Source organism: Schistocerca serialis, chromosome 3 (assembly GCF_023864345.2).
Source record: "Schistocerca serialis cubense isolate TAMUIC-IGC-003099 chromosome 3, iqSchSeri2.2, whole genome shotgun sequence".
In the NCBI taxonomy this organism is placed as follows: domain Eukaryota; kingdom Metazoa; phylum Arthropoda; class Insecta; order Orthoptera; family Acrididae; genus Schistocerca; species Schistocerca serialis.
Window position 1 is genome coordinate 586644990 of NC_064640.1, and position 26031 is coordinate 586671020.

Here is a 26031-nt window from a genome sequence, read left to right on the forward strand (position 1 = left end):
TGTTCGACAGTTGGTTGTCAACATAAGCTGCTCAGCAAAAGAGATGATGATTTTTGCACAACAGCAGTGTGGCAGTACAGTGGGTTCAGACCCTAAAAAGAAATCTCGTAGTTGGGGCAAATGGTTGAAAAAAGGCAGAATTAGAGCGACACCATTTTTCATTTGTAGCCCGGGAGAGGATAGAAGGCCGCTAGATTGCATCAGTACGGACATCTTAAGAGTCACTGGCGGGAGAGAGCTCCAGAGAGAAAGAAATCGCACAGATTTTAAACAACCTTCTGTCCAACGTAACAAATTACTGTACAGTGCAGAATGTAGTGCAGTGTAGGGTAGTGGACCTACTGTAACTACGTATAAGGTAAGGAAATAATGACTGTATGCTTTTGTATACGTTCTAGTATATCTTATTTTGTTCCCATGATCCCTTCAGAGAATAATTGCTCATCCTGTCTCGAACACCTGTTCTTTACATTTACCAAACGGAATTTCGAGAAAAAAATGTATATTTTTTCCATAGATCACCATTTCAACACCTTGATCGTGTGACTCTCAACGTTTTTCTACAGTGGTTGGACGAAATCATGGAAACACCGCGAGAAACGCATGCCTGAACCTAAATTAAGATGACAGCCAACCTGCACGTTGAGCTGTTGTATTTGACCACTAAACGCACTTGTGTAATGCTCTTAATACCTTGTAATTGTCACTCGTGATCAGAACAGTGTTCTGTGTCGTTTGAGTACATTATGTCGTAGCTAAGTAAGTCCGGTCGTGGGTAGATTGCTGGTGCACGTCGACATCAGTGCTTCTGTTCACACAGCGTGCGTCGTTCAGGATTGGTTTTCTCAGCACAAGCATCTATTGTCGCATCTTCCCTGTCCGCTACAATCACCAGATCTCACTGGTACTGAGCGTTTGTGGTCTACTTAGGAGAGAAGTGCGTGACTAGCATCAGCTTCATCGTTATGTGAAGTTTCCACTACTTTGCATGCAGAATGGTATAAGATTCCCTTGAAAACGATTCAGGACATATAGTGATCCCCTCCGGGACCCTGGAACCTGTTTTGAATGCCAAAGGGTTCCCTACAATGTGTTAAGTATGATACTGTGCTGTGTGTTTGGTGTTTCTATATTTTTGGCCAACCCTTATACGTTTACTGCCTGGGCAGCCTGACAAGGATTACAAACAGTGGGGCAGTGTCCCAGAACACTGAGCTGGTGTAGTGGATAACAAGCCTTCAGGAAGAGCAACCATGCTATTCCCGTCCTGCCACCCAGATTTAGGCTGATATCTAAGTTATTTAAAACAAATGCTGTGAATGTTCCTTTGAGAAAGACACGGCCGATATCGTAACACATCCCTGTGAAATCTCTGGTTAAGTTACGTCTCTTATGACTTGGTTGTTGACGGAAAGTTAAAATATAATGAGGTGGCACTAGCGTCTTGCCGCTGTCTCATTAACTGTTGCAATGCACTTCCCGACCCAAAAAATATAAGTCATCCATTCGTATTCCCGCCAGACTTCACATGTAAGCTTTTAGTGTTTTATTTTGGCATAATTCTGCGTTTGTACACATTTGAAGATGGAAGAAAGGAAGGAAAATTAGGGTTTAACGTAGCGTTGAAGACATTTAGAAAGAGCTGTCATACTGAGAAGAAAATATTAGGTTGATGCATAAGTTCGTAGCGTTTTTGCATTCCCTTAACAATCACATCTCATACATATAAGAGAGAATTTAGTCATCAATATTACATTCTCCTCCACTATTTACAACATTCTGTCAATGCTGGGGTAACTTTTCCATTCCGCGACTGTAGAAATCAAGTGGTTTCGAGGTGAAGAACTCGTCGAGCCATGTTCAGAGCTCATGTTCAGCCGAAAAGCAAGTTCCTTGAAGGCTGTTCGACAGATAGTGGAAACGGTGAATATCTGAAGGGCTAGATCAGGTGAATAAAGTGGGTGCGGAATGAGCAGCATCATTTCACACAGTCTTCCTGGTTGTTGTTGTTGTCGCGTTGCAAGTGCAATACGTCTCTGTTATAGGCCTCCAATGTCAGCAATGATGGTTACACCACAGGAAGCAGTTCATAGTACATCACATGGTGGCTGTTCCAGAAGACGCATCTTTGTGGATGCGCGCAAGTCTTTGTACGGGGAACTGCTGCTCTGTCTGCGCTCACCCATTCCTTTCTCTCCCCTGTGTTAGCATAAAGACACCATTTATCGCCACCAGTATCGGTACAGGATAGGAATGGTCGGTGCTGTTCACGAGGCAATTGATGACGAGCAAGCAGAGATGCAGATATGGCCACCCACAGATTTTGACTCAAAACGTGCGCTCTACATGCACCCGATTTTTGAACCTTTCCCATTGCATGCAAATGTCGTATAATGATGGAATGATCACAAGTAATGACATCTGCCAGTTCTGGAGTACACTGTTGCCGACCATTGTGGATTAAAGCGTTTAAACGATCTTCATCAAATCCCGAAGTTCTTCCAGAACGTGGAGAGTCACTAATGTCAAAACGATTCTCCTTAAAACGAGAAAACCAAATGCTTGTCGTGCTCTGTCCAGTGGCCCACAGCTCTCCTCACTATCTCCAAATCCCAAAATGACAAGTTGTTAACTCAAATAGCAACAGTGAACTACAAATAAAAAATGACAATCGATAAATGAAACCACAGCAAACAGCAACCGGGATAACAACATGCAAAACAAAACCTGTATAAACATGTGCACCAACCTAATAAATATACACTGTTGGTCATTCTTCATTTGCTTCCCAACACTGACCGAATTATGATATATTCCTGCAGACAACACCAACATCAGTGAACATTCTGGAAGTACTGTTGCCCATACACGATAACTGCTTATCTACAGTCTCAATATATCGGAACTGGATTAATAAAAAGTAGAGAACTGTCTAGATTGTGGTTTTAAAACTTCAAGTGTTCTACAAGTCTCCTCCGCCCCCCCCCCCCCCCCCCCCCCCCGCCCCTGCCCCCACTTGAGTTCATACAGAACGTCTTCAAAACAATATTAAAATGTCACGAAAGTCAATTTTTGGGATGTTGTTCAACTAGTGCCTCACATTCGCACCTTCTTCTGTCTTGGAGAATTCAACTTGCGCCTCACATTCCCACCTTCTCCTGTCCTTGAGAACTGTGAGAGATCCACTCCACACGTTACAGTTTTGTGATAGTTTCGTATTGGCAACGCGAAGTCTTCTCACCAGTGACAATATTTTTTTAGGAAAGAATTTTCCGCGTTTTTCATTGTAGTCAAGCCGCGGCATTCGTCCACGCGTCGTTGTTCCTGTTCGGGAGTCAAGGTGTGTGGACAGATTTTGCATAAACTTTTCTCTTCTTCAAAACGTTCTGGAGAATATCTGGAATACTTGATGTAGAGGTGTTGACTTTGTCGCACCCTTGTGATGTGTTAATCAACAACGTTTACACACTATGGCCGCACGCCCACTGCCTAAGGCTGCCTGCTCGGAACTGATAGGTCAAATGCATGTCTGTTGTTTACGGTTTTAGTTCAAGCTGCCACCGTAGTTGCTACGCTGGCGTCGTCATAAATCAGAATAAAACCGGTCTTGTATCTTTTTGGACGGAAGGTGTGTCTTGAGAAAATTAGCGGTCCTAATACGCTGACTTTTCGAACGCCAGTTTTTCCTTTCGTTTCTGTTGAGAGCTCAGCTCTAGAGCAACCTACTGGGTTCTTGAAACTATCTAATATTTGTGAAGGTACTCTGTGTGATCGTATTCAGGTTATCAAGCCGGCAATGTAGCTCTGTGTCTAACGCCTTTTACCGATCTAACTACACTGCCTGTGGGCACACCCTATGTTCCTTTCGAATCTGCTGACGATTCATCGTCTAGTGAAGCCTAGTACACATTTCCTTAAACAATCGTATCACTGTGAACATTCTCCGTATGACCGATACTGGTCGCCAATTGTCCATATGATTCTGTGTCGAACGAAATACGTGATTCTACGATCACTGAATTTAATGAACGAAAGTGAGCATGTGTATGCCTGTTCACTTACGTCTATTTGACTGAATGGCCAAAGGTCACAGGAACGATTGTCCCTAATGTAACCTACAGGAATAAATAAATACATTTATATTTACAGTATACACTGGCCATCATATATTATCAAAACTTTACCCGCCGAATTCTTGCATCCGAAGAAAACAGTCCACAAGTAAATAAACGAGGCAGAAGAAACAGGTACTTGAAGTTCCATATGTTCAGCGTCTCTCAGAGTGTGCAATCAGTTGCATTTGATAATAATGTGATCAAATTCAGATCGCTCCACTCAACGTAGGTCACTTTTATATGAATCCAGAGGACATGTTTCCAAGAGCATCAACAGTAGTCAAACACAGCAGACAGAGGCAAATTCCTGTGGCAGTACAGCAGAGTGAGATGATAACAACAGCTCAGTCCAGCGAAGTGTGGCGACGTCGTACCCATAATTCAGAGACAGTGGTGGTGAGATGACTGTGGCCTAGCGTAGTTGATGATGATCAGCATGAAATAGCTGCGACAAGAGAACCCACTTCCACTTATATTGCCATCTTCAATGCTTCTCAGGCGCATGACCTGCTTGGGCGAATGTCATGTGGATGTAGCTACCACGGCTCATGGCTGGCCCAATAAACTTATATGTCAACAATCTCTGCCATCGATGCGTATTATTCCGTTGGTGCTGAAGATGGTCGTGTGTGACACCCTAATGCTGCTGCTAGTGGCGTTGTAATGTGGGCTGTAGACAATATATCTGAGCAGTTTGTTACGGAAAGGTGAGCACTGAACATGGCATCACGTCTAGAGTTAACCGATACGAAAGTGAGATTATAATCGGTGGAAGACGCATAGGTCACACAATATCGTAGTATGTAAATTGGTGGTGGAGGGGGGAGAAGACAAAGGAGAAGATCTGATTATATCACCTGCACCGATACATTACGCAAAATTGGCGGTGACGAGTGAAAATGTGCGCCAGCCCGGGACTCGAAACTGGAATCTCCTGCTTAGTAGACAGTTGCGTTAACCACTGCGACATCAGGACACAGTGTTTACCGCAAATGCCCGGACTGTGTCGTCACGCTCCCCTGCCGACCCACACTTCCACCTAGCGCCACTCATATGCAGGCCCCGTCCGTGACCTCCATGCTCGCTAATTTTACATTTCCGCTGGAGGTCAAAACATATTGTGCATCCTCACTGAAGACTGTGAATTCATTGCTTATTCACGCGAATCAGTTTTATGAATGTGTGGTGTCTGTTCTTTCGGACATACACAACCTTCGGCGCGGACGTACAATATCATTCGACCTCCAGCGGGAATCTGAAACTAGCGATGATGTTGATGAAGTTTTGTTTGTGGGGACTTCAACTGCACGGTCATCAGCGCCCGGACGAGGTTCCAATTTTTACACAGTCCAGTCTTTCCACTTTCATGAATGATGATGATGATGATGATGATGAAATTATGAGGACAACACAAACACTCAGTTTCCGGGCAGAGAAAATCCCCAACCCGGCCGGGAATCGAACTCGGGACCCCGTGATACAGAGGCAGCAACGCTGCCCACTAGACCACGAGCTGCGGAATACACTCCTGGAAATGGAAAAAAGAACACATTGACACCGGTGTGTCAGACCCACCATACTTGCTCCGGACACTGCGAGAGGACTGTACAAGCAATGATCACACGCACGGCACAGCGGACACACCAGGAACCGCGGTGTTGGCCGTCGAATGGCGCTAGCTGCGCAGCATTTGTGCACCGCCGCCGTCAGTGTCAGCCAGTTTGCCGTGGCATACGGAGCTCCATCGCAGTCTTTAACACCGCTCCTAGAATTACTTGAGGAGCACAATGCGACAGATGGAGTTGTCGCTTACGCTGACGACCTGCTTGTGGCAGTGTCAGCAAACAACCGTGCCCAGCTAGAAGACAGAGCCAATGATACACTCAAAACAATTACACAATGGTGCACAGACAACAAGCTCAAGGTAGCAGAAAATAAAACAACTTACACACTACTAAAGGGCATCCTGCATAGGAACCCAGCAGTCAAAATCGGGGACACAAACATTAAAAGATCAAAAGTAACACGCTACCTTGGAGTCTACATAGACGAACGGTTGAACTTCCACGAACACATACGAATATCCACGGACAAAGCAGAAAAAATACTGCACAAACTGGCAAGGCTAAACTCGAAACAATACAGACTACCACTGTCAGCCATACGAACATATCATTGCGCTCTCTTCGAGTCTGTACTATGTTTTGCTGCCAGCACGTGGGCCCATAGACTCAGCCTATCCACTAACAGAACCGCCGTACGGCGGGGACAAAGAAGCATTCTGCTTCGACTAACAGGGGCCTTCAACACAACCTCAGTCGACGCACTTTGCGTCGTGATGGGAATCTTCCCAATAGACGTAACCATAAGATACCGTGCGGCAAGGTACTGGCTAAAGATGGGGAAACTAGACCAGGTTCGGCAGATCACTGGTGTACCATATGCTACATCACGTCAACTCAAAGCATGGCGTGTGGATACCTGGCAGAGCGAGTGGGCTAACAGCGATAAGGGCCGACGAGTCTATAGCTTTTTCCCTGACATCAAAGAACGATTAAGACTGAAGCATATCGATCCTAGCCGCGGTATGGTACATTTTCTGACAGGCCACGGCCCTTATCCCATGCACCTGAGCCGCATGAGTCTGCAGCAGACTACCAGATGCACATGTGGGGAAGAAGGCTCCCCAGAACACACTGTCCTATTCTGCGGGCAACGCACAAACATTAGACACACACTACACATTACCCGGCAGAATACCCAAGATGAAATATACACCATTCTACGAGACCCAGACCTATGTGACAAACTTAATACACTAACTGACGAAATATCCAGGTCTCTGTATACCGAATATCTAAACAATAGACCATTCAGAAGGCAAGGCCGGGGACGCAGACCACAGAGTGCCCATGAGATGGATAGCAGTACAAACACCTCGGGCGAAGACACAGATGTTGAGATAAGCCATGTCGACGACCCATTGTGGCAACCTGCGGATGAGTAGTCTAGGTACCTGAACAACATCCAACACTAAAGAACACACACATGCACACAAAATCACAAATGAGTAATAGTCAAAAGCCAGGCACTTACCCCAGGGACCTACGCATCCTGACGAGAAGCAACACCCAGCCTGGATGGAAGGATCTTAACTGTGGTTCCCCTTAGCTGGGCCCAACCCGACGGATACTTAACGTAGATCGGGGAAAACCACCGTCCAGGCTGAGTTGCCGCGTAACCAGGAGGCGGGAACTGGTCTTACATGCACATGTACACACATACACACACACGCACATAGCACATATATATAAGAACACACACAAGAGGATATGCAGTCAAAGGTGACATGACACCTGTAAACAAGGGTTAACTCCAAGATAGGCACCTACCATACGAACCAACGCCTCCCGACGAGAGGCAACACTGGGCCTGGATGGAAGGATCTTAATTGTGGTTCCCCTTAGCTGGGCCCAACCCGACAGATACACAATGTAGATCGGGGAAAACCACCGTCCAGGCTGAGTTGCCATATAGCCGGGAGGTGCCAATCATTCATCAAGCGAGAACTTGTCTGACAAGCACACACACACACCCACAACCACACATAATGACACAAACACAGACCTAAACAAATTCAATAAAATCACTCCATCACATCTAGACTAGTTAATATTTAATTTTGCACTATGTAAGTAGTAATAAGCTAATGAAGTATACAAGTACATATGTGAACTGTGAGTGGCGGCCAGCGTCTTGAAGGTCATTCCAAGACCCTGACCGCAACCCACACATAGGTGGTGGTAATTTCTCTATCCTTTTCTTTCCTATCTTTCTGTTTACTCCTTCTTAAATTCAAAATGAAATTGTTTTCCATTTCCGTATTATTTATATTATTTGTAATGTATCTAAAAGCTGCACAACGAACAAAAACGAACAAATAACGTAAAAGCCCGCCTCCACGTGGCAAGACTTGGGCAACAGTGTGAGTGGGATCGGGAACAGGGGAGGTAACTCACATAACCACTCCTGGGCCCGAGCCCAGTCACAGTGGCTAAGAGGCTTAATACGACCCACCATAAGCAATTAGAAGGTGGGTCAATAAATAAAGAGCAGCAAGTGAAAAAAAAAAAAAAAAAAAAAAAAAAAAAAAAAAAAAAAAAGTCTTTAACACTGGTAGCATGCCGCGACTGCGTGGACGTGAACCGTATGTGCAGTTGACGGACTTTGAGCGAGGGTGTATAGTGGGCATGCGGGAGGCCGGGTGGACGTACCGCCGAATTGCTCAACACGTGGGGCGTGAGGTCTCCACAGTACATCGATGTTGTCGCCAGTGGTCGGCGGAAGGTGCTCGTGCCCGTCGACCTGGGACCGGACCGCAGCGACGCACGGATGCACGCCAAGACCGTAGGATCCTACGCAGTGCCGTAGGGGACCGCACCGCCACTTCCCAGCAAATTAGGGACAGTCTTGCTCCTGGGGTATCGGCGAGGACCATTCGCAACCGTCTCCATGAAGCTGGGCTACGGTCCCGCACACCGTTAGGCCGTCTTCCGCTCACGCCCCAACATCGTGCAGCCCGCCTCCAGTGGTGTCGCGACAGGCGTGAATGGAGGGACGAATGGAGACGTGTCGTCTTCAGCGATGAGAGTCGCTTCTGCCTTGGTGCCAATGATGGTCGTATGCGTGTTTGGCGCCGTGCAGGTGAGCGCCACAATCAGGACTGCATACGACCGAGGCACACAGGGCCAACACCCGGCATCATGGTGTGGGGAGCGATCTCCTACACTGTCCGTACACCACTGGTGATCGTCGAGGGGACACTGAATAGTGCACGGTACATCCAAACCGTCATCGAACCCATCGTTCTACCATTCCTAGACCGGCAAGGGAACTTGCTGTTCCAACAGGACTATGCACGTCCGCATGTATCCCGTGCCACCCAACGTGCTCTAGAAGGTGTAAGTCAACTACCCTGGCCAGCAAGATCTCCGGATCTGTCCCCCATTGAGCATGTTTGGGACTGGATGAAGCATCGTCTCACGCGGTCTGCACGTCCAGCACGAACGCTGGTCCAACTGAGGCGCCAGGTGGAAATGGCATGGCAAGCCGTTCCACAGGACTACATCCAGCATCTCTACGATCGTCTCCATGGGAGAATAGCAGCCTGCATTGCTGCAAAAGGTGGATATACACTGTACTAGTGCCGACATTGTGCATGCTCTGTTGCCTGTGTCTATGTGCCTGTGGGTCTGTCAGTGTGATCATGTGATGTATCTGACCCCAGGAATGTGTCAATAAAGTTTCCCCTTCCTGGGACAATGAATTCACGGTGTTCTTATTTCAATTTCCAGGAGTGTAAAAGTAGCGAGCATGGAGGACACGAACGAGGACTGCTGATAGGTAGTGCTAGAGGGGAATGCAGGTCGGCCGGGGAGCGTGCCAAGATAATCCGAGCATTTGCGATGAACTCTGTATCCGAATGGCGCAGTGGTTAACACAACTGCCTAGTAGGCAGGAGATCCCAGGTGCAAGCCTCGGTCCGGTACACATTTTCAAAAAAAATGGTTCAAATGGCTCTGAGCACTATGGGACTTAACTTCTGAGGCCATCAGTCCCCTAGAACTTAGAACTACTTAAACCTAACTAACCTAAGGACATCACACACACCCACGCCCGAGGCAGGATTCGAAACTGCGACCGTAGCGGTCGCGCGGTTCCGGACTGAAGCGCCTAGAACCGCTCGGCCACACTGGCCGGCACACATTTTCACTTGTCGCCGGCGATTCCACATAAAGTCCCTCTGCTGCTGATGTCATCAGAAGCTTTCCTTTCCTTTCTCCTCCCTCCACCTTCAGTTTTTATAATGCGTAGTACAGCTGCGGATTCCGTGTGGTGTCTTCTTTCGGACATGGCCAGAAGTGCTCATTCATACAATATTTCAGTAGTTCCTACAGCCGATCTCCATTATCACGACACAATTTTTCACATGCATAAACCACCGCAGAGGACAAGCATAAATGTTTGAAAAACGGATGTCACGTCATGTGTGTAGAGATTGGCAGCTGTGAATTAGCACAGCATTGAGAACTGTATCCATCGGTGTTGTACCCTGTTCTTGAGCGTATTGAGGTCTTGCAGTAAGGGATAAAAAGCCTTATAGTGCCGAGTTCGGTGTGTGGCGTGAATTGACTTGTCGGAATGATCGTTTGATTTTCACTGTTAAATCTGAGACGGCCTCACCAATTCTCTCAGTGCTGGAAACGTCCACTGTTGGGTTGACAGTGTTGTTGAGCCATGTAGTGTACTGATCGCAGTTTGTGACCATAGTTGTGGGCAACAGCTTGTGGTCCAGGTTGTACCAATGACTGGGTTGTGGATTGAGATGAGGTCCACTATGGTGGTGAGTTGGAGTTCGAGAAGAAGATTCTTTAGCATCGCCACATCGAGATCATCAGAGCAATGGGTCCTGTTGTGCTGAACGTGCGTCGGATCATCAGGGCCGACGGTAATTGCCCAGGTGCTTTTAAAGGAGAAGGAATTGTTCTCCCCTTGTGTTGCAGCAGTCAGACTTCCACCTGTAGCGCTTCGCATTTAGATCTCCACATAGGAAGATCCGATGGAAATGGGGACTGTGGACATAAATTCAGAGATGCTGGACAACATCTGAGACAGTTCACAAAAGGTAAAAGTAGGTTGGTCTGAAGCCGCTGCCGTTGGCGGTTGTGAGTTCCAGCGGTTAGGTGGACTTCCTGTGGAAGTCAATGGCACTGCCTTTGGTTGCAGTGACAGGAACTGTTTTGGGGTGTGCATCGGTGGTGCTGGTGGGTTTGAGGCTTGTTACTGCTGGCTAACTGATGCTACTTGGCGCTGTGCCGTGTAGATTTTCAGTGCCTACTGAAATCTAGGAAGTCTCCCCCCCCCCCCCCCCCCGCCATGTAATAGGATGCTCACCTTGGCAGCTGACACACTTCGGTTTCTGAGTGGCAGTCGTGGTGCATTCCATGGATGGGTCATTTACAGTACACTTGACGCAGCGGAGTGATAGAGAGCAGGAGTATGCCATGTGCAAGAACCGCTGACAGCGTTTGAACTGTGGGGATCCTTCCTTTGGCCGATAACTCTCAATTTTATCTTAGTACCCAGAATGTGTCACACATCTTAGATAGACTAACGGGTTGAACCTGCAGGGAGCTTAACACAGTAGATTGGTTGAGACACAAGTTTATTGGTCTGTTCATCGGTAGATTTGAGCTGATGAATCGACGAGTGTGAAAATCCTAGTGATCGAAGTTCTTTTTCAACTGCTTCTGCAGTGATCTCTGCTGGCATGTACTTAACCTCAACTTTCAGTGACTTATCAGCAGGTGGTTGATCCGTAAAGAACAGAATTTTTGCATTCAGAAAGAAGCGAGGACACAGTTTCTAGTCTGTGATCGATTCCAAATGATATTTGTTGGTGTCATCTTTGTAGACGGAATTGATTGGTCCATGAACGTGTTTCTTCAGTTCTGCGTTTAGAGAGAGTTACCGTCCTGTGAGCTGAATTGTGATTGGTGGAATTTTGGTCATTGGCATCGGAGCTTTCGCAGATGGTCCCGGAGTAGGTTGAGTAGTTGCTCCCGTAGTCGTCAGTTGTGCTGTGATGTCCATGTGTTTCGCCAGTCTGGAGAGGGACGAATGTATTGGATGTCGGATAGGTAACTGAAGTTTGCTGATGTCTATGATTTGTGAGTTTTTCCTCTTGCGTCCAGTCTCATTCCACCGTACAAATTGGAAATCTCGGTCAGCATCGACGTCAGTCGCGAGTGGTGGTCGATGTCGGAGTCGGAGGCGGGCTCATGTGTGTAGGTCCTCGTCCGATTCTGTATTCGTGTCATTGTTTGATATAACTGAGTGTGCCTGGCGGCGCGGTTCCTGGTTTGTTGCTCGTGCATTTCCTGTCATCTTTAGTAATCGTTTAGCTTGTGTCTTCAGCTTGCGAACCGATAGGAATCGTGATGGGGTCCCATTTCCCAGAGCAACAATCCCGATCGTGGAGGTGTTTCTAATGCCAGAACGCGAACGTTGTCGAGGACAGTGGCTGACCGGCCGTGACCGGGGCCTGGGTCCACCGTTGTTGTCATCCGTGGAGCTGCCACAGTGTACCGTTTCTAAAGCCGATGTCGTCATAAGCTGATTCCCGTCCGCCGTAGCCTGTGTCGTAGTAAGCAGGTTGGCCGATGGGTCCGGCGGCGGCGCAGGCACCGCCGGACGGCAATCGGCAGGCTCCTGCGATGCCCAGGCTGCTGCTTCGGCCGCTCGCTCGCATCGATCTGCTCGCTTTTGCATCGCGTACTCGACTGAACTGGAAGAAAATGAACCACAAACTTGATGTGAGAGCAAGATGGTGCGCTGCCTCATGGGCATAACTCAGTATGCGATTGGTTAAATAACTTCGTACCCGACAGCTGGAATAACTGCAAGGAGCCGGATGATAGAACCTGTTTTGTATGACAGTTCACACACGCTCCGACGCCATTCGAGTTTTACCTTTGGGTATTCATAAAGGATAATGTGTATGTGCCTCTGCTACCTGGTGATGAAACCGACTTCAGAAAGAGCATTGTTACAACTATTACTCCAGACACACACACAAAGGTTTTTGGAGAACTCGCCTATCGACTCGATGTATGACGAGTGATGCTCACATTGAACTCCTGTAAGATAAACTGAGTTGCTCTTTCATTTCATGGGCTATTTGTCATTGTAAGTTGGATGTAATATATGCTACAGAGCCTTAAAACCAGTGTATTCATTTTGATACGCTCTGTATAGACAATTCGTTTCAGATACCCACCCATTTTTATAGACATGTTGACTACGATGTACTGGTGTTTCAATACTATGAAAGGCTTCTTTTTCTAACTGCTGTGTAGTACTATTTGACAATGATATTTGCTCACTTTTAAAGACACGACACTCCTTCCTTAAAATGACCACATTATGCTACAACTAGTGAATTAGGGTGGTAATCATGTCCTCACCGAGCCCGGGTATAAACATTAAAAAAATGAATGTGAATTTGTTGTCACTTCGTGCTGTCGGCCTACAGCTGGTGATGTCGTCTTGCCTGGACCGTGGCGTCAGCGATGAGGTGGGTGGCGTACCCCTGTTGGCGGGCCAGGCAGCCATCGACTACACGGTGCTGGCTCTAATGGTGTTGGGAAACTCGTTCATTGTGGCGTCCGTGTGCCGCTACCGGCGCCACTACCCGGTCCACGGGACGGCCGCTTCGGCGCGCTTCGCCGCCAACCTCGCGCTGGCCGACACGTACGTCGGCGTCGCAACCGGCTACTTCCTCGTCTTCCGCTACTTCTGCTGGGCGCAGGACGTGCTCGGCTCCCGGAGGTTCAGCTGCGTGCTGCGCTTCTTCCTCGTGAGCAGCGCCCACATGACCTCAGCGTACAGTTTGGGAGCCATCGCCCTGGATCGCTATGTGGCTGTCATGCATGCCCTGCAGTACAGGAAGATAATGAACCTCAGGTACGCTTCTGCAATGCTTCACAGTTGATTCATTCTAAAGAACTGCGAGAAAAAGATCGTGCATTTTCTTTCATAACGAAGCTATGATCATTCCAAAACAAATAACTCGTGGAAAAATAAATTTTTATTTACCAAGTAACCAACATACAAAACACTGGAAATAGTTTAAATATCTGCACTGAATACGTCACCATAGTAAATGAGGAGAAGAACCAGTTCTTTAAATAACGCTCAAAAATGTGCACACCACTATATATCAGGGATCGTGAGTGAGCTTAGAATTAGGATGAGCAGGGAATTACTGCATGAGTCCTATGAAATTTAAAAATAGCTTTACTGTGAGTTAAAAAGAAACAATAACCACAGTTAAGGCAGTCGATTCAATATTGTATATCTGTGTGCATATATGATATCAAAATTTGTTGCTGGGTAACATTTGATACTGTTTTGCTTGATCCCGTGCATTGTAAAATGCTTGAGTCTTCCTTCGCATATTAGCCAGAAGATGATCGACACTTTGCTGCTCTAGCCTCTTTCAGTCTTCCATAGCGGCCGTCCCATAAACATACAGGGTGTGGTAAGGAATGCACCAACGACGACACTATTCCATTTTCAACAGGTCGCAAACACTTTCAGATCTGTTGGTGTCAGCTGATAGCGGGGGTCATTCCATTCGGATGATTCTGCCTCCTGGAGATAGGTGTTAACGAGGTGGGCTTGCAGTATCCGCTTGAAAGGCGAATCCATCGCCGAAATGTTGACTGTAGGGCTGGACAATATGTTAGAGAATACTGAAATGATATTGTACAACCTTCAAATTATCCTCAATAGCAATTAGATTCGTCAGATGTATTATATCGACCAAAACAAGAGTGACACACCTCCCCGACCATCCGTGGGACCGATTGCCGGAGACGCGCATTAATAGCTGACAACCTCTACATTCTTCTGCGACGACCATCAGAAATAAGCTGAATCCTTGTACTCGTTGGTGAAGAGAACTCGACGCCAATGATCAAGATTCCGTTCTCAGAGTTCCCTTCCTTAACAAAGGGATGAGGAATTGTACTGTTGTTCGTAATAGACAAATGGAGTACAAATTGCCAGTGTGGAGACTGTAGCATACAACTTGGGTTCGTGCAGTCCTCCAAGGTGACTCAAAAGTGGTAGTGCTCAGTGCTGTAGCATTTTACCCGCTAGTACCTACGATCCATAATTAATGTAGCGGTTATCAGCTGCTATTGTTGACCGATGACGACCACAACGTGAACACAGTTTCAAATGTACATTTATTTATTTATTTATCTCATTAACAGTAACCCACCGCCTTGAAATGTAAGGTGGGTCGGATACTTCTGAATCCTACAGCAAACACTTCTCAGTATTGCAACGTTAGTGGTATACAGTTTTAATCTTTTTTTATAATATAAGGAACATAACATAAAAATTTCTCTAAGGTTACAGCGAATTGAGTGTTCAACGTTTGTTAAAATGGTTCTATACAATTTGTTTCTGCCTAGCTGATGAGAATATAATTTATACATGCTAATGTCAAAGAAAAAGAAAAAGAAATATGTAATACAATGAGTTCAAAATGGTTCAAATGGCTCTGAGCACTATGGGGCTTAACATCTGTGGTCATCAGTCCCCTAGAACTTAGAACTACTTAAACCTAATTAACCTAAGGACATCACACACATCCATGCCCGAGGCAAGATTCGAACCTGCGACCGTAGCGGTCACGCGGTTTCAGACAGAAGCGCCCAGAACCGCACGGCCACACCGGCCGGCTAAATACAATGAGTGTGTTGGAAATAATTTGCTATATATAGAGGGAAGTAATATACTGTATCTGGATGTGTAATATAGCCTATGTGGCATGCTGGTTGGTAATGGCCTATTTGTACCTTCTACATTTCAAATCTTCAGTAAATTATCCTTCGAGAAATGAAAAATGTACACTGGTCACATTGTTACTTTCACAAACAGAGACACAGAACGCTCTACTGAAACGCTGTGAAAATGCAGGCTTATTCTTACCTGAATTACCCAAGTGGCTGCACATAGCCATGTCCCGTGATCAAATGAGCATTGGGAACGAGAGGTAAACTAACGCATGTGACGAGAATGGTGCGAAATATATTTGAAAAGTTTACAGTACGCTTGGAACGACCTCTGCTGCTGTAGATGCACTGATGTGCTCAATTTATGAATCTGTGAGACACGCGTAGCAACTCCGCAAGGGATGTCAGTAACAGTTGATTCAATGTTCAGATGAGGCGCTTCGAATGTATAAGAATTGTCTGAGTACGTCTAAGGCTTCAACTTACCGCCGAGGTGCAAATCACAAGGAATGACATCACCTGATCTTCGACTGTAGGAAATTTTACTGCCTTCGCTGACTGTCCTCTATGCACCGAACGGCTCATAAACTCCTGTCGAAGGTGCACATGTGGTGGGTGCGGTAACTGCACTTTTCTGATAATATAGGTATCGACTTTTATCTTACTTCAGGACCAATAAATCTCTAGGGTCGTTTAGATTACGGTCTTACTAATTTAAGGAAACAGTTTTAGGGACAGTTTTATTTTGACCACCCTGCACAAACAATAGAAGTTGCCGTTTGCAATTCATTTTTTCGGCCTCAATGGATACGATCACAGCATCCTCAAAGGTGGCGCTCTTGTTTTCATGAAACGGAAATCAAAATAGACTCATTTCATTGAAGGTACATTTGGCAGTTGTGTCATAGGTACACTCAAGAACATGCCGAGCAAATTGCCAGCTTTCGTTCCCTTATTTTAAAGAAAAGGAAATAGGTTTACGTAGCCTCGCTGCAGATTACATTTATTTGCCTAGCAAAGTACTTTCCTGGCAAGAAAATTAAATATGGTGTAGCCTGAGATTGTGAACAAGGTTTCTGGAAGAGTTGTAATCGGTGTAAGGCAAATTCCGGGATCATAACTGTTCTCCTCAAGATTATATTTGGAGAAACACCCAGCGTTTAGCTGAACAGAACCGAAAGTGAGAGTAAATGCGAACAACCAAACGGAAAATTGAAGTAAGAACCTAATCCTCAGTCATTTCGTTCACAAGCCAAGTACTTTACCCACTATTCTAAACTTACAATTCTTTGCATGTTCATGCTTACTTTGAATGATTCCTCTCAGATATCATTGATGTTTTCTCCGTGTACATTTGATGAAGTTCAACTAATTTGTTCTTTTACCTCAGCAAAAATGAAAACGCCATTTTTATCTGGTTACTTGCATCATGAACATGTATTCATCTCTTGCGACCCGGACACCAATCAGCATCGTGGAGCCTACCAGTTTGAGTATTCTCCAACGAATACGTTTTGTACTAGACGATGAATTATAAATTAGCGAACGACTTACTCGAGAGAGTTGTTGTTGTTATAATTGTTATTGGTGTTGTCATCAGTGTGGAGGCTAGTTGGATGAATCTCTACATCCATGTCCACCCAGTTCAAGTATCGTCACCTCTCGATAACTTTCATAACCGACATCCGTTAGTAATTGTTTACTATACTCAAATCTTGTTCTCTCTCTAAAATTTTAACTCCAACGCCTTCCTCCATCACAAAACTAAAGGATTCCTTGAAGCCTCACAATGTATTCTGTTTACCGAACCCTTCTTTTAATGAGGTTGTGGTATAAATTCCCTTTCCCTTCGAATTCGATTCAGTATAAACTCTTCAGTATACTTCAGTAGATCCAGATTTAAACTGCGTCTAGTCTCTTCTTCTCTGAACTTCTTATCTTCCACATTTCAGTGCCATACAGGGCTCCACTCCAGACAAATACCTTCGGAAAGAGTTTACTAACAATTAAATTTATAAACTAGGTCTGTGGGTATCTATTTTGCCTCTTATAAATTGCACGAAAGGTTGATTAATTTGTCTTGAGTGGTTCTCTCATGGGTCCCAATAATTCAGTGCTAATTTCGTAATCTCTAGAGGCCTCTAATCTACTTAGTTCTTTCAGTGCCCTGTCAAATTTTTCTAGCAGTATCATATCTTTCATCACATCTTCAAATATCTTAACATCCCCTTAAATAATATTATCTGCAAGTTTATTTCCCTTGTAAAGACCATCTTTATAATTCTCTGTTGGTCCATCATGGCCAGTGAACATCGTCTGGTATATACTCTTTAATTCAATAAACTTTACCAACAACCATACAATTGAAGGAATTTTATTTTATTTTGAAAGCAACCAGTTTCGGCAATTCATTTTTCGATCTTCAGGCCCCATACGCTTTTTTCAAATCAACGAGCTTATAGCATAGCGCCATAAAACTGGATATCGTGAATCCCAATCCTTGTGCAGCTGATCAATTGCTGTCACACTTTCGTCTGAATTAGTTGCACAACGACTGGGAATCACGATATCCAGTTCTGTGACGCTATAACCTAAGCTCGTTTATTAAAAAAAAAGCGTATGGCGCCTGAAGATGGCAAAATGAATTGTCGAAACCGGTTGCTTTTTTAAAAAAATCTTAAAGTGTACAGCTGTTGGTACAGTTTATTGAATTGAAATCTTTATAATTGTTTCCACCTTTCAGCTGTCGCTTCTTTTCTTTATTTGTTTCGAAGAGGGAGATAAAAACAACAGCAGAGCTATCCCTCTATTTCTGGCACCAAAACCGGGTTAATAGTGCAGATTCACTCCCTGTGGTTCTATTAAACCCAACCACTACCCTTAAGTAATAGTAGGAGGCCCTTCGCTGGTCCTTCATTAGACATACTTCCTTCAGGGCTTGATGACCCGAATATTCTCTGTCCTTTATTCTCCAACTCCCCGCACTAGAAGATTAACCTACAGACTACAAATAGGGGCTTCTTTCTCTACAGCCATCGTGTGTAGGTGCTCCTTAAAATTTCCATGGCTTGTTATTGATCCTACAAAGTGTTTGGTCTGTCTCCAAATCGAGGCGTCCCACTTATCCCGGCCAGATAATCAGCTTGTTAATTATCACTAATCTCTGAATGACCAGGGATCTTCAACATGTTTACTCTGTCGCTTTACCCTAATCTAACAAAGTCTTTGTGGCATCCTTTAACGATCTTTGATCTCGTTGGAGGGGCTGATAGCGATTTCAGAGCTGCTTAGCTGTATGAATGAGTGGAGATCCTGCGGCCTTTGTACCAACTACGCAAATTCTCCTTTGCGGGTACCTTCATGCCAAATATTTTCGCCTGGAAACCGTGGCCGGTTTCCCTAGAGGCATTGCGATCCCTCGTGTACTTTGTCTTCCGCATACCACGTCCTGAGCGTCTTCGTCTATTTTCGACCCGTCAGTAAAGCAGACTATGTCTCCTTCACCATATTGTGCTTCATTCTTCCACTGCTCCCTACTTCCGATTGTTACATGAAAAGGTTTATTAAAGTTGCGGAATGTTATTGTATAGTCAGCCCGAATTTCCCCCACCATTCTATCTACCTCTACATCTACATAGATTCTCAGCACGCCGCCGTACGGTGCATGGCGGAGGTACCCTGTACCACTACTAGTCATTTGCTTTCCTGTGACACTCACAAATACAGCGAGGGAAAAGTGACTGCCTATATGCCTCCGTATGAGCTCTGATTATTCGTATCTTATCTTCGTAGTCCTTAGGCACAATATATGTTGGCGCCAGTAGAATCCTCCTGCAGTCTGCTTCAAATGACGGTTCTCTAAATTTTCCGAATAGTGTTTCTCGAAAATCACCTTACCTTACCTCCACGGAGTCCCATCGGAGTTCCCGGAGCATCTCCGCAACACTTATGTGTTTTTCGAACCTTTCGAATCTAGCAGCTCGCCTCTAAATTGCTTGGACGTCTTCCTTCAATCAGACCTGCTACGGATCCCAAACACTCGAGCAGTACACAAGAATACGTCGCATCACAGTCGTACATGCGTTCTCCTTTACAGATGAACAACACTTTATTAAAATTCTCCCAATAAACCGAAGCCCTCCACTCACCATCCCTACGACAGTTTGCACATGATAGTTCCATTTCATAGCGCTTTCCAACGTTACGCCTAGATATTTAAACGACTTGACTGTGTCAAGCAAGACACTACTAATACTGTATCCGTACATCACAGGTTTGTTCTTCCTACTCATCCGCGTTAACTTACACTTTTCCACTTTTAGAGCTAGCTGCCATTCGTTACACTAACTAGAAAATATTCTCTAAGTCATCTTGTACTTTCCTACAGTCACTCAACTTCGACACTTTAGCTTACACCACTGCATTATCAGCAAATAACGGGATATTGCTGCCCATCCCGTCCGCTAAATCAAGCATGTACATAGAGAGAAAACAACAGGGGCCCTATCACAGTTCCCTGGGGCACTCCTGACGATACCTCTATCTCTAGTGAACTCTCGCCATCGAGGATAACATGCTGGGTTCCATTACTTAAGAAATATTCGAGCCATGCACATATTTGTGAACTTATTCCATATACTGCTACCTTCGTTGACGGCCTGCAGTGTGACACCTCGCCCAATGATTTCCGGAAATCTAGAAATATGGAATTTATTATACTCTAACTCAGAATATGCTCTATAATTCTGCAGCAAACCGAAGTTGGGGATATTGGTCTGTAATTTTGCGGGTCTGTCCTTTTATGCTTCTTATATACTGTAGGGACTTGCGCTTTTCTCCAGTCGCTTGGAACTTTGTGCTGGCCGAGAGATTCACGATAAATGCAAGCTGGGTAAGGGGCCAATGCTTCAGAGAAACCGAATGAGGATTCCATACGAACTTTGTGATTTATTTTCTTTCAAATCTTTCAGCAGTTTCTCTACATCAGAGAAGCTTCTTACTATATTGTCCCTACGGGACTCTGTTTCACGGTCAAATTGTGGTATGTTTGTACTTTTCTCTTGTCTGAGCGATTTTTTGAACGTAAAATTTTAAATTTCCGCTTTCGTTTTGCTATCTTCACCTGCCATACCAGACTGGGCAACGTGGGACTGAATGGAAGTCTTAGACCAGCTTAGCGATTTTACATAGGACCACATTCCTTATTTTGGTGTGGGATTCAGAATATCCTAAGGGTGTCCAGTTACTTCCAGTTTTTAGCCCGTATGCTCCTGCCGCTGCCTCCATTTTAGCCCACAGGTGTACGGGTGGCACGCCCAGCATGTTCCCCATTCTAGCAGTGGGTGTGCTGTTAATGTCCAGTCTTATTGTTAAGCAGGTGAGTCCCTACACATTGCCAACCTCTATAGCAGCGACCTTCTTTTCTGCTTTCTTGCACCACAGTGTCGCCCCATAATTGTCATTCATTTTACTACGATGATGTATACCGAGTACATACTCTTGGGGTTTCGACACTAGTTTCTTCCTCATATTTATATAAAGCTCAGAAGAGCATTTTTTGCCTTGAAGCGTGTATTCTTTATGTGAGGGGTCCATGATGGTTTCGCATCCAGGGTTACTCGTAGATACTTCGCTAGCCCCTCTACAGATACAGTTCCATCGTGAATCGTAAGACTCCAGTACCTGTGCTGGATATGGTTGATCGGAAATGGTACTTCAACAGTTTGTTTGGTGCTGAATCTTAGACAAAACCCATCCTTGTAGACACCCCCTAATAGTGTTGGTCACCATTTTATGATTCATCATGTTCGATCCCACCTTTCTTCTGTTTAACGCTGTCTTAATCCTCCTACGTATGATGTTCTTCTATAGCCCTGACCACTGATTCGAAGGTCGTATTCCTAAAAGCTTCCTCGATATCCAAAAAGATGCATAGAGCAATTTCCTGAAAGTGAAGTGTGTTCTCCACCTTCCCAATAAGCTGGAGAAAACTATTTCAAGTGATTTACCTGATGATATGTCTGTTGGTTTGCCTGTAGAGGAACCTTAGTTACCCTCCTTTCCATAACGTGCCCAATAACCAACTTATTATAATGTCTTTTTAAAAAAGATGGACAGAATAATTGGTGTCGTAACGTTGGCCTTGGTATGATCAGTTCTCTCCGGCTCGCAATGAAAGCTACCCTCACTCTCCTCCAAGCATTAAGAATGATTCCATCTGCTAGGCTGACACTAAACACTCTGAATACAAATCTCCAAAAACTCAGCCCTGCTTGTTGCAGCAGAGAGAGAATGATTCCATCTTGTTGAGGTGACTTAAGTGGTTCAAATGTTCCCTACGTCCACTGGATTTTTTTTTATCAACACATTCTCTTGCAGATTTACAGTTATTCCTTTCATTATCTGTATACAAGGGCCTGGCAGGGATTCAGCCTTAGTCTATGTTGTCTGCTGGAGTGTTTTGAGGGGAGTGAGTCTTGAGGTGCACATCCAGCGTCTCATTCACTGTCCTAGTATATTAACTATCCTCCTTTCTTATAGAATCTCCTGAATTATATGGTTTTCTGGCGGGAATTTTGTGAAGTCTGACGAAAGTAGCTGTACCTTCTACTTCCTTATACAGTACCTTCCAGGACTATAATTTCGCTTGCTTATTGGCCAGATTTTATTTGGTGATGCCTCTCAGTATTTTACTAATTGTGCTTTTCGTCATGTCTTCCTTTACAATACCATGTAGAAGTTCCACCAAGGTACATTCCTGTCTGTATATGTCTTCGTGACGGGGCAGATTTATAAGTACTTGGTCATAATGGCAGATGTTACTGCGTCTGACATTTTCTCAAAATATGTTGGATTCCTTGTAGAAGTTCTGACGTCAGATAAGAGTAAGTGGAAGTGTTTTCTGTAAGATTCTAATTCTGTTTCCCTATTACTCCTGTAGGCCATGATCTGTGTAACACCCTGATCAGCCTAAAACTTAATTCACGTGTGATCAGATAATGATGGCTCCAACGCCACATGCCATTGTTCGACATAGATACCCAGTACAATGGACCCAAAAGTTATGTCCATTTACTTCTTCGCTTTCGTTCCTGAAAGTAGGTTTCCTGCCCCTATTCAGGATATGCAGGTTACTCCAGAGTAAAAGTGCGAGAAAGTACTCACCTCTGCTGTTGTTGTCGCTGCTTCCCCACACAACCAACCATCAGTTGTTCATTCTGCCGAGAGCAGCTGTCTACCAGTCTCTTCACCTCCTGGAAAAGAGCAGTAATCTGAGGCCAATACCATTTCCTTCGTGCTGCCTTGCTCACGCTGCTTAATCTTGAAGGTAGCTAAGTCCCTGAAACAAGAGTCCGTCATCAACATGAATCGAATTCTGTTCTTATCATAAATGCATGTCCAGCAGTTCTTTAGATTCATAGTACAAATCAACTTACCTCCATTTCCTCCGCGCCTTGAAACACCCCCTTTGTGCAGACAGGCTTCCAGGATCAGGACCACGTCCACCTCCTGTCTTCCTAGCCAACGGATCAGGGTGACAGTTGCCCCTTTAGTGTGTTGCAGGCGTAACTGCAACACTTGCAGCCTCCAACTTCTAGCCATGGTCGCATGCGATGTGTTTGATTATCCTGACGACAACCTACGAGAACCCTGAGTAAAGTTTCAAGTAGGATTCTCGCATTACCGTCAGGGATTTATTGCGCACCACTTGCAGCACAAGCGTTTGGCTGTCCGATCAACCATTCGGTTGCTTACACTCAAGTCTTCGGTCCTCTAGTTCTGTGCCTGAAATTTACCGACCAGTCTTAGAACAATCGGTATCATATCTTCCATCACATCTTCACACACTTCCTCTTGCCTTTCTATAATATTTATTTTTATTAACTTATTTGCAACTTGGTCCACTACTACATTCATATATTTGTGTGTGTGTGTGTGTGTGTGTGTGTGTGTGTGTGTGTGTGTATGTGTGTGTCTGTGTAGTAATGTTTGTATGATGATGATGATAATGATGATGAAAGAAGGGAGACAGAGGAGGCCGCCAAGCTTAACGTTCCCATCCGACGGACGAATCGTCGTCAACTGTGTCACATGCGCTCACTTCATGAGACATTGTGGGGAGGTTTGATACTTAAACCAGGACACTGCACAAAATCTGCTGGTCAGAAACCTTACGCAACAACCTCTCCTCCCCTGGCCGGCCAAATACTGATGGTGCAAATTTTTTCCACTACCAGGATTCGAACCGGCTTAACCCCGAGTGGAGTGCCACCGCAGAAGCGTCCGTCAGTGATCTGTTTTGTTATATTTTTAGGATTTATAGTATTTAATTTTTTTCTTTCTACCTAGCGAATGAAAACAAATACAAACAGTGCTAACTGTACGGGGCACCGCCGCTTGTGACGCTACCAAAAACAGATAAACAGATCTCTCTTCAGGTGTTGCCATCCCAAAGACACCAAAAACTTCCCCCTTAACCTCCCTCCCCCCCTTCCTCCTAAGAAAACTAAACTAAGATAACTAAGAGGGACCATCGTTAGAGAGACAACCCTTAAGGGCGATCGGAATGAGGGATAGGGGATCCCAGTAAGAAGGAAACAAGTTCTTTATGTATTTATTTACTTTTGTTCTTTTATTTATTTTTAATTTTTTTCGTATTTTATCCGTTCGTTGGTCGGTACGCGCTGGTGCACCGTACCGTGAAAGATGATCACGGATTCATCATGAAATGGGGTGACGGGGCACACCCCAAACTTTTGGGGTAGGAGGGCAAGGCGAGGGTCAAGAAGGAAGCATCTCAGCCACATAGGTCTTTCTATAATATTGTCTTAAAGTTGATTTCCCTTGTATTGGTCATTTTTAAATTTCTTTCAGCTTTCAGCTTTCTCTTCTCTGATTAGTAATGGCCTGCCATCTGAACTCTTGATATTCATATCATTGCTTATCTTTCTTCTAAGGGTCTCTTTGATTTTCCTATTGGCATAATCTATTTTCCTCCTAGTCATCCATGTTTCTACAGTATTCATTTGTGCTCCGTCAATACCTGCTCAGGTATTAAGCAGTTCCTGCCAATCAGGAACCCGCGAACCATACGCGACTGGAACAGGAATGGGAGGTAATGACAGTGGCACGTAAAGTGCCCTCCGCCACACACCATTGGGTGGCTTGCGGAGTATAAATGTAGATGTAGATGTAGAATCTCATTTTTTAGAATTTTTATTCAATTTTGCCTACATAATTTACTGCATTTTTCTATTTTCTTCTTTCTTCAGTTACACTCACTACCTTATGTGTTATCCAATGATTTCTACTAGCTCTTTTCTTCTTTCATATATCGTTCTCTGCTATCCTTATTATTTTTTTTCTGAAACCTAACTATTCGTCTTCTACTGTATTCCTTTCCTTCTTCTGAGTAAGTCGTTGCCTAATGGTTTCTTTCAAGTTCTCAGTAGCCTCTTGTTCTTCAGTTTATCTAGTTCTAATCTCCTCATTATCCTACCTCTGTACAGTTTCTTCACTTTAATCTGTAGTTCGTAACCATTTACTCCTGGAAGTATTCTGCAGTTTAAAATGTGGTTTTGACCTTCCATGTCTTCAGATCTCTGCATCGTATTTTACCTTCTTTCCTGATCCTTAAACCAAGTCTTTGCAATGATTAACATTGATGTTCTTTCCGTCTCTTCTCTTTCCTACTATCGAATTCCAGTCCCCGCCAAACGTAATTCTTCATCTTCCTTAAAAATCTGAATAATTTCCGTTATCTCACCATACATTCTTTTCATCTTTTTATCATGTGCGGGGCTAAGAGGCAAATGAACTTGTACCTCTATGGTTGTTTCCTTCATGTCTGTTTTGGCTACGACAATTTGTTCAGGTTTCTGTTGATAATAACTTACACATCCCTATTTTCATATTGTTTACTTGTCCTAATAGCGCAAAACCTCTATTTCATCTTATACACTCCTGGAAATGAAAAAAAGAACACATTGACACCGGTGTGTCAGACCCACCATACTTGCTCCGGACACTGCGAGAGGGCTGTACAAGCAATGATCACACGCACGGCACAGCGGACACACCAGGAACCGCGGTGTTGGCCGTCGAATGGCGCTAGCTGCGCAGCATTTGTGCACCGCCGCCGTCAGTGTCAGCCAGTTTGCCGTGGCATACGGAGCTCCATCGCAGTCTTTAACACTGGTAGCATGCCGCGACAGCGTGGACGTGAACCGTATGTGCAGTTGACGGACTTTGAGCGAGGGCGTATAGTGGGCATGCGGGAGGCCGGGTGGACGTACCGCCGAATTGCTCAACACGTGGGGCGTGAGGTCTCCACAGTACATCGATGTTGTCGCCAGTGGTCGGCGGAAGGTGCACGTGCCCGTCGACCTGGGACCGGATCGCAGCGACGCACGGATGCACGCCAAGACCGTAGGATCCTACGCAGTGCCGTAGGGGACCGCACCGCCACTTCCCAGCAAATTAGGGACACTGTTGCTCCTGGGGTATCGGCGAGGACCATTCGCAACCGTCTCCATGAAGCTGGGCTA

General features: G+C 45.0%; 1 protein-coding gene across 2 annotated transcripts in view; it reads left to right on the forward strand.

Annotated features, from left to right (window-relative positions):
• LOC126470476 (melanocyte-stimulating hormone receptor-like) overlaps window positions 1-26031 on the forward strand; it is a 174334-nt gene that overhangs the window by 136689 nt on the left and 11614 nt on the right. For both annotated transcript variants that reach the window (XM_050098344.1, XM_050098345.1), the window contains exon 2: window positions 13210-13640. In XM_050098344.1, coding sequence (XP_049954301.1) covers window positions 13216-13640 — 425 coding nt within the window. In that variant the 5' untranslated portion in view covers window positions 13210-13215. The remainder of the gene's footprint in view (window positions 1-13209; window positions 13641-26031) is intronic.